Source organism: Cebus imitator, unplaced genomic scaffold, assembly GCF_001604975.1.
Source record: "Cebus imitator isolate Cc_AM_T3 unplaced genomic scaffold, Cebus_imitator-1.0 Scaffold943, whole genome shotgun sequence".
NCBI lineage: Eukaryota > Metazoa > Chordata > Mammalia > Primates > Cebidae > Cebus > Cebus imitator.
The window spans coordinates 103154-112992 of record NW_016108258.1 but is presented as its reverse complement, the minus strand read 5'-3'; the positions used below and the strand labels follow the sequence as shown (position 1 = coordinate 112992).

General features: G+C 39.4%; 1 protein-coding gene across 1 annotated transcript in view; it reads right to left on the bottom strand.

Annotated features, from left to right (window-relative positions):
* Window positions 1-430: 430 nt before the first annotated feature.
* The window catches only part of ZNF75D (zinc finger protein 75D), a 10437-nt gene continuing 1028 nt past the window's right edge, over window positions 431-9839 (bottom strand). The window contains exons 2-6 of the mRNA XM_017521035.2: window positions 8469-8998; window positions 7033-7225; window positions 6246-6337; window positions 5787-5913; window positions 431-2565 (exon numbers count right to left, since the gene is read on the bottom strand). Coding sequence (XP_017376524.1) covers window positions 1856-2565; window positions 5787-5913; window positions 6246-6337; window positions 7033-7225; window positions 8469-8879 — 1533 coding nt within the window. The 5' untranslated portion in view covers window positions 8880-8998 and the 3' untranslated portion in view covers window positions 431-1855. The remainder of the gene's footprint in view (window positions 2566-5786; window positions 5914-6245; window positions 6338-7032; window positions 7226-8468; window positions 8999-9839) is intronic.

Here is a 9839-nt window from a genome sequence, read left to right as displayed (position 1 = left end):
AACATCAGTGTATTGTTTCAGGCTGACTAGAGAGGAGCACCTCGACAAGAGAATGAATGTCATGCCAGAAAGCTACCATGCTGACCATCATCAGTGATCCTAAAACCAGCTAAAAATGATGAAAAACACATTAATGAAGGATGCTTAAAAGCTGGACAAATAGACAAAGCTTATTTTCTTTTTTAAATAGCTAGCTGAAGGAAGAACTAAGAAAGTTCCAAATGTTTAGGAAACACCTACTGTGGCCAATCACTGTGTCAGGCATGCTGACATGTGTGCATTTAATCCTCACAGTGGTGCTAAGAAGTAGGAATTATAATCCCCATTTTACAAATTTGGAAACAGGCTTAGAAAGTGTCTCTTGGTTTCTTTCAGGAAAAAAATATCTGAAGACATCCATTTCAAAAAAGTGAACATTGGCCATTTCTTCGTGATTTGGTAACAAAGTTTGGTTTATTGTCTAAATTTAACATGAAACATATCATTTTCATTACAAAGTACACTTTTATTAAATAATAAATAAACATATATAAATAAGCCTTGGCCAACATTATAAACCATGATCTGACATAGATGTAAATCTATGCCTTCCAATCTCCCTTGACATCACATTATCTTCTCTTAAGAGATAGTCACTTTGGCCAATAGGGAAGAGAAGAATAGGGAAGAGAAGAAAACCAGTAACATCAGAAAACAATTTCCATCTGGCCTGACTCTGACTGGGGTCATCACTCTAAGCCTCATGCCTTACTTTGCTCTAACACTTCAGGATGTTCCCTCCTGGCATCAGCTGTGCACCAAAGCTAAAATGTCACAATGCTCTCCTTGCCATTCTCAATAAATAAGTTTGGCAAAATTTCCAGGCCTTCTTGCAGAGTATTCAGGCACATAGGGTTGTAGTTGATCAGCCATAAAGACTGGCCTCCCTTTAGGTCCTGCAGTAGTACGGCATCAGTTTGAAAGCCTCTGTCCAGTCCACATAATCAAAGTCAGAAAAAGACCATTTGCCACTTGTTTGTGCTTTACACAAAGAAACAGATAGCTGGATGAGGGCCAAGACTGTCTCCCTCATCATTTCATGGTATATGTCTATGTTGACAATGTCAGCAGGAGAAGAGATATCAAGGTCCCTAGGTCTGCCCTTACATTCAGACCTTCCCTTGCTACTTATAATTCCTTGACAGAGGACATTGTGGTAGTGGGTACTCAGGAGAGAAGCAATGAGAATGGTACACTTCTTCCAGGGCAAACATCGAATCCTCTCTTTCTGTTACAGAGTAAAGTTCCCTGAGTCCCAGCCTTGATTGTTTATGTAGATAAAATGATAACTACTGAAACTGTCCCTAACTTAGCAATTATCTCTGAGTTCCCTTGTGAGGGCCCAAGTACTCTTTTGTGTGTGTGTGTGTGTGTGTGTGTGTGTGCTTGAATTTTTTTTTATTTACTTTACTTTTGGTGTACTCTTATTTTCCATCTCTTCTGACAAAGAATAAAGAATGAGACCAAGAGCCTTGACCATCATATATCTGTTGAGTACCTGATACCTGAAAAATTTAGATGACTGGGGGTGGGGAAGCTTTGAATAACAGATACATACATATAGATAGATAGCTAAAGATATCTCATCACTACACTTTCATTTTTTTAATTTATAAAATACTCCTTATGTATCACTCTTGTGCTAGGCACAGAAGATACAATGCCGAATAAGACAGACAGCTTAGATTCCTTTTGGTGAAGTGTAGCATGTACACTTCCCAAATGTTCTATTGATGACACATTCCTATCATTGAGTGCCTCATAATTTTGTATTCTTTCATCACTTCTAAGGTGAAGCTCTACATGGTAACTTTCCTCAGTTTGGAGACACTAGACATGCTTCCCTTCTTCTGTGGAGTTTCTGGTGTCTAAGAAGGCTCGACCGCCTACTAAAGTTTCTCTTGCATATGCTACACGTATAAGGCTGTTCACCTGTGTGAGTTCTCTGGTGTTTAATAAGGTGGGAGTTCTGAATGAATCTTTTTCCACATTCATGACATTTAAAGGGCTTCTCTCCTGTGTGAATTCTTTGGTGTGTGTGTAGATTTGTGTTATGACTAAAGCTCTTCCCACACCATGAGCATCTATATGGTTTTATTCCTTGATGGGTCATGAAGTGCTTATTAAGATCTGAACTCCATCTAAACCTCCTGTCACATTGTTGACATTTATAGGGTTTCTCTCCAGTGTGAATTCTCTGGTGCTTAATAAGATCAGAGCTAACTCTGAAGCTTTTCCCACATTCCTGACATTTAAAAGGTTTCTCCCCTGTGGGGCCTTTCCTGGGAAGATCCATAAGTTTTGGAAGCTCTTGCTTACAAGTTGCAAGTTTCTTTCTTTTCTTCCTTGGAAAAGCTCGATGCCATTTCTGCACCCTGTGTGTATCACCATGATTTTCCCTGCCCATTGTTTTCTGGGCAATTTTCATTCTGCTGTTTTTTGACACTTTGCAGCCTGGTGTTTGCATTTCTGATGCAGAAACAGATACAGGATGGTCATTTCCAGTGTCACTTTTTAGCTTTAGCCCTGTTAGAATAAACAGAATAATCAGCCGTCTGTGTCCCAGTGCAAGAAAGCTACATAAATGGAGATAAAATCCATGATGATTGCTTTTTTAAAAATACAGGAACAAATGATTTCTGGTCCAGTCTGGACAGAATGGCATAGACCCATTTCTCCTTGATCCTCTCTGATAGGCACAACAAGAAACCCATTATGACATAAAAAACAAAAATTCTAAAAACGGTAAGAAAAAGGCAAACTGGTTTGGGATTCCAGAACCAGAAAAACAACATAGCAGGGTGCTTACATCCCCACACCCAACAGAAGAAGGCAACTCAACAGAAGGCTGCCTGGGTAGGCTTATTGTTTCCTGAATGTAATAAGAAGTGTAAATAAAGCCTTGCTGATTGAACGCTGGATAAAATAGAATTTGTGACTAATGTCAATATGCGGTTGGTCTCAGGCAAACATGCATGATTATATGACTTTAGCACTAGAGCTGTTGGAAAGGTAAAAGCTAAATGGAGTTTCTTCTCTACTTCACATTTTTCATGAACTAATGACAACTTCAGAAGACTAGTAGGACTGCATACCTTGTAATTAAGATGGCTGCATTTTTTTTTTTTTTTTTGAGACGGAGTTTTGCTCTTGTTACCCAGGCTGGAGTGCAATGGCACCATCTCGGCTCACCGCAACCTCCGCCTCCTGGGTTCAGGCCAGATGGCTGCATTTTTAAGCAATAATTTGCAGCATATTTCACTATATTTGTTATTTTCTTTTTATTACAACTTAACAGCTCCAAACTCTTATTACTATTTACTATATTGCAGGTAGGTAATAGTTCACTTTTTGCTTAATTTCTGCAAGTCAGTGAAAGAAAATATATTTAAGTATCAAGATGTTCAAAGGAAAGAGTAAAAAGTGTCCCTGGGGAAAAAGCTTTGTTTAACACGCGTTTTATTGGATTGCATTATTAGCTGATTTTACTCACTTTATATTTGCAAAATAATTGACATTTCTAATATTTATTGAAATTGTTTAATTTGCACACCCTGTGCTCTACACAAAAAAAAATGTATAAAATATGAGAGTGAAGTTAAAATTGTGACTCTGATTCATTGTAGCAGTACTTTAAATTGCCCAGGTTTTTGAAGACATAAGCTATGCTATTTTTACTTCCCTATGTCTGTGCCATAAGCGCTTGAAAACATTAAGGTTTTCTGTTTTTTTAAAATATCAAATTAATCAGTGTGAATCTTGGTCGGTCCCTCAGTTCACTAATATTTAAGGTAATGGGGGTCTGCAGACATTCTGACTGGATTTACTACCATGTGCCTTTGCCTACTTCTCTTTGATATAACAAAATATTTAATTGAGAAATCACTTTACATTACCATGGTAGATTTCTGTGGTGCTACAGCCATTTTCCTTTGGATTCCTATCAGTGGTCCTGCTCAGTGACTTGCACATAGACTTGCTGTGAAGAAATGCAGAGCCAGCCCATGCTGCCCTGTTTCAAAGTTGAACTCTTGAAGTCCTTGTAAGTGGGCTTCACTGGCTACTGCAGAGGCATTTTGCATTTGTCTATGGCAAGAAATTCACCTTCTCAGGCCAGGTGTGGTGGCTCACACCTGTAATCCCAGCACTTTGGGAGGCCAAGGTAGGTAATCACTGGAGGTCAGGAGTTTGAGACCAGTCTAGCCAACATGGTGAAATCATGTCTCTAATAATACAAAAATTAGCCAGGTGTGGTGGCACACACCTGTAGTCTCAGCTACCCAGGACACTGAGGCAGAAAAAATGCTTGAGCCTGGAAAGTGGAGATTTCAGTGAGCTACGATTGCACCACTGGACTCCAACCTGGGTGACAGAATGAGACTCTGACACAAAAAAAGGAAAAAAAAAATTCACCTTCTCAAACCAGTAAAATACAGGCTTAATTCATCAGGACTGGAGCTACACATTATGTATCATCTTAGAGCAAGAGCTACGTTCTAGGAACCAAATCACAATTTTCAGTCATGGAACAATATATCCTATGGCAGAAGACCTTTACGTCTGATCTGCTCTATTTTCATGTGATAATGTAAACTTTGAATGCCTAGTATTCCTTTAAGTTAATATTTCTGCTTACTGCTACTGGATTTTTGTTGCAAAAATATATCAATGACCCACATAAAACATACCAAGTGAATCACAATAAACAAATGGGAGAAAATGATTAAGGCAAAATTAAGTGACTGTGTTATATACCACTTCTCCCAAACCAGAGAATAAGCCATTTCAAGTAACATCTTTGAAGAGTTTTGTGGTGTGAATTAGTTTGTATATATTAGTATGTATATGTATTCACACATTCATATACACTCAGGATACAGTTGGCCTAATTATAAATGGGGGCATTGGTAAAACTTATGAAGTGTCCTCATACTGAATTGTAATTTTCTCTTTTCTATAAAGTAAAATTTAGATCAATCCCATGTCTTTGTTAAATATATCTTTTACCAGTCTAAATTTAGGGTTTATTTCTAACTAGATCAAAATAAATGTAAGTTGTGGAACTCATTTTGAATATCATGGATATGCTGTACATTTAAATTTCGAAAGGCAATAATACTATTGGAATTATGTAAATTCCAATTCATTTTAACAAGGCAACCTGACCTGCATAGGATCACTTGAATATTATATTTCTTAGGACTACACTAACATTCTTCTCACAAAAGGTCTATAAAATGTGGTATTTGGAAGAAAATGTTATCAAAATGTTTGGAAATTAGAAGATTTTCCTTAACTTTTATTGATATTGACTTGAATTATTATTTTCTAAACTAAGAGCCCTATTCCTACCTGTAAATCTTTTCACACATCATTTAAACTTTTGTTTGTATTATTACTGATTTAAAGATTAGTTATTAATTTTTCTGTAGTAATTTTCAAGAATGCCATTTATGTGCATGCTTTTATGTTTTTTAGAAAAGGGTGTGTTTAGATGAAAGTTTAAAAAAAGTAAAATCTTTCACAGTCAAAATAAAATAATTCTATTCAGAATGCAGAAGTGAGACATGTATTTATAAAAAGTTCTCCAGGGGATCCTGATAATCCCTTTATTTCCCCCACATCATCAAGTTGAGAATCAGCCAGCTGTTGGAACAATGGGACTCTCTCACAGGGATGCGTTTTCCATAAACAGAGGACATAATGTATTACTTAACTTCTACACAAAGGGAAAGAAGAATCTTTACCTAGAGAGATGACAGTCTCATAGATATCCTGCATTACATCATTGTAGAGAGTCTTCTCAGGAGGATCCAATAATTGCCATTCTTCCTCAGAAAAATACACAGCCACATCTTCAAATGTCAACAAACTCTAAAGAAGAGAATGGGCTATAGTTTAGTACTTGCCACATCAGAAGTTGTGCTACCACCCATTTCTGAATTACATGGTAGGCCAGGTGCTGAAGATGTTAACAGTACAAGATTTAGAGAAAAAAGTGATAAGGCAGAAAGGAAGGAGCAAAGAGGATCGGTAAATCGCCTGGGAGGTGCCCAGTTCCCTCTGTGCCAAGCCTAGTTGCCTAGAGAATATCTAGGGCTAACATGCCTCAAAGCATCTGCTGGACACTGAGTCCTAGGCAGTTGGGACAAGCAGAGACAAGGCCATGGTCAAATCACCTGAAAAAGCCAGAAAGTACAGCTCACCTGGGATGCAGGCAGGATGAGTTCAGATGCCATCTTCCAGTCTTTGGTGCTTTTCTGCTCAGAAAGGGCTAACATCTGTTGATCATGCACAGCTGTGGGTAGAAAAGAGCCAGGGAAAATTTCTCTTTCCTATTTACAAACATCCCGAGCTGATTTATAAAATACAGAACATCAGGATGCCTTCAATAAAGATTGGTCACATTGACAAGTGTGTTTGTGGTGTCCAGAAGTGGCCATCTCATTGTAAATAAGAACCAAATATCCACCACTCATACAACCAGTTCCCCAGTTCATGAGAGAAATTAATCGAAGGAAATCTATTCAGTTTTCCTCTCATAATATAAGCTGGGCAAGAACTGAAGGTTTGAAAATGAAAGGCTTAGGTCCTCCAGTGTGCAGTAGATAATGTGGGAGACTTTCGTCTTTTATTATTCTTTCCGAGTGCACAATTTTCATCACATTCTGCCACTGAGAGCCCATGTCTGGCCCCAATTTCTCCTGCAACTTGTGAGGGGGGAGGTGACCCCACCTGACCCTGTTCCATCTTCTTCTCTCAAGTTTCAAAGAAGTATAGTCTATAGTGTGAATAACAGGATTCTGTGATTTGGATATTTCTGTCCCCTAGGCTGACCCCCACCTTCAACCACCATTGACCTACTGTACTCTCACCTGGGAGACATCATAGCTGCTAGCATGGCTGGGCACCTGGAAATTTCCCACAACATTCTAGGTGAACTAATTACCATCACGGATCCCAAGAGAAGAGAATTATGTTGAAGCTCCTCACCTCTTTCATATACAGGCTGGGTTTCTTTGTGAGTGTTGCAGTCCAGCTGTTCTTGTAGTACCCGGTATGTATTCCAATATTCTTTCTGGAACACACCCATTGGTTGGGGCTCTGCTGGCTTCCACTTGAAGCCTGGGGCCACTGCTGTTCCTCCCAAGAGCACTGCCTCCTTTCCCAGCTCACGGACTGTGACCTAGAAATAATCCCCATCCTCATTAACACAGAACTTACTTTTGGTTTCAGGGTGGTGGTGGAGGGAGAAACAAGAGTAGAGCTCAGATTTGGGGAGTGCATGACATCAGAGAAGTAATAAAAAGACTGAAGAGGTATTGCACCACTATTTTTTCATAAAGAACGATACTCAAAATCTGGGATAATTAGGATAAAACAGAAAAAGCTGACTACTCCAGACCCCCACCCCCAACCCCGTGGCGATGCACAGGGCCCTGGATCAAGCTGCTAGCAAAGTTGGGCAGGCAGCGTGTTCCCCTGCTGGGGAACTTTCACTGGTTTGCTTTCTTGACTTGGATCCTTGTTTTAGTGCATTTCTATTTTTTGGTTTTCTGTAAAAGAAAAGGAATTGAGTAAAGATGGCTTTCCTGTTAGCCAGTTTCCAATCCTCCAGGAAAGGATTTCACAGGGTAAGGAGATGGATGGAAGAATAAATGGGGAGAAAAGTTGGGCTCCAATCTCTCTTCACCTGATTTGGTAGTAATAAGACACCAAAAATATGCCCTGCCCTGGAATTTTCAAGGTGGGCTCTTAAAAAAAGGAAGTGTGCTGCCACCTTTCAAGGGCAAACCTTGGTTTCCCACTCACCAGCAGGGCCAATTACAAGCCAGTAAGTGAGGGTAATGGAGGCTCTTTCCTCCCAGTCCAGAAATGTATATACCTGTTACAGAAGATACTACCCCTCAGCATCCTGATTCCTTCCACTTCTCTGTTGGCAATTGTCTTCTTTCCATATCCTTGTTTCCTTTTTTTCTTTCCATTTTGTTCTGTTTCTTTGCAGAACAATTTGATTTATACTTCTGTTTGCTACCCTCTCGCTCCTTTGGTCTCTGTAAGTGCTGCCCATCTTGTGGATCTTCTCCCCTTTCCCAACTCTTTCTTGCCCTTTATTTCTCTGTTTCTAAGAACTCAAAACTCTTTTCTCCTTGCCCATGCCAGACTAGGCCCACCACGGTCAATTCACCTTGGCTCTAAAGAAGACAAAATGCATTTCTTTTCTCTAAGATCAGGAAAGGCTCTGCCAGGAATTTTGAAACCTGCGGACTGACTATTGCTGCATGTATGTCATTTCAGATCCTTCCTAGCTGTCCTAAAGGAGCAACAGAAGAGCAACTTAATCCATCTCATTCTCTGATAACTCCTCCATCCTGATATATCCACTTTTATCCTATTTCATTGTACATGTAAGGAATATTTCTTCTTACCTCATTCTTTGTTCTATCAGGCTCCCTCTGCAAGAATTCCACCAGGACCAGAGCCTGTTTGACATTCTGTGGATGATGCTTCTGCACCCAGTTCTGGGTCTCCTTCGGCAGAATGCTCAGGAATTGCTCTAACACCAGCATTTCCAAGATCTGCTCTTTTGAGTGGATCTCTGGCCTCAGCCACTGATGGCATAGTTTCTGAAGTTGGCTGATAGTCTCAAGCGGTCCAGTTGCTTCATGATAACGAAAGCTCCAGAAGTGCCTGCAAGCGCTCTCAGGACCAAGACTCTCTATTTGAGTGCTGTATTTCTTACTCTGACTGAGGTTCTCTTTCACAGACCCACTAGTCTCCCGTATATCCCTCATCTGGGGGCTCGAGCATGCATCCGCCTTCAGCTCTCTTGTCATCATTTGCTCTAGGAACAGTTTTACTCCTGTGTGTGACGCTGACACCCACCTGGTGCCAACTTCGACAAATGAGGGTGCATCAGGTTTGGTAGCAAATGAATGAATTGTTCTTCCCAGGAGCACTGAGGGAGAGCAGAAGAAAAGTACATGTCAAGAAGAAAACCACATGACACATATTTACTTGCTATTCATTATCAGAGGAAAATGAAGAGAAAAGTTCCTGTCTGGCTTCTCCTTTAAAATCAACTGCCAAGAATCAGAACACTCACGATGTTAGATTATTGAGGAGGTAAGTTTCTCTCTTTTTCTTTATTTCTTAACTTTGAAACAAACCACAGCTAAGAGAAGACAAATGTCAATTAACGTCTTTCCTGTTTTTTTTTTTTTTAAACAGTTAAGGAAAGATTGGTGGGTAAGAAAACTGGCACTGATTGGCCAAAAGGAGCTTTGAGATTATCCAATACTTAATCTGTGTGTTTCCTGTCCTGTATTGGCAAATAGGGCCTGTTTCAGTTCCTCTAAACTTCAGCAGATCATAGCAAACATTTTTCTTTAGTAAGGGGAAAAATCATTTCCACACCCCTTTATTTCATTTGGATTGAAGCCTTTACTAAGTGAAACTTTTAATTTTCCCTTTTATACAGTGTCAGTGCTGGTAGGGGAACTAAGACACCAAGATCAGAGTAGAAGTAAAGTAATTAGAGAAAAAGTAAGCAAATGTTCCCCCGCTAACCAAGCAGATCATCAACATTTGATGTGGCAGGGTATAGTACTTCTTCAAAAGACTTATAAAGGGCACTGCACAGATTTGTACTTGTGTATTAAATTTTTTGTTTACTTTAACTGGAAAAATTTACAGCTGGTCTTCCTTTACATATATACAAATGTCAGGTGGTTAAAAAAGAAGGAAAGAAAGAAAGAAAGAAAGAAAGAAAGAAAGAAAGAAAGAAAGAAAGAAAGAAA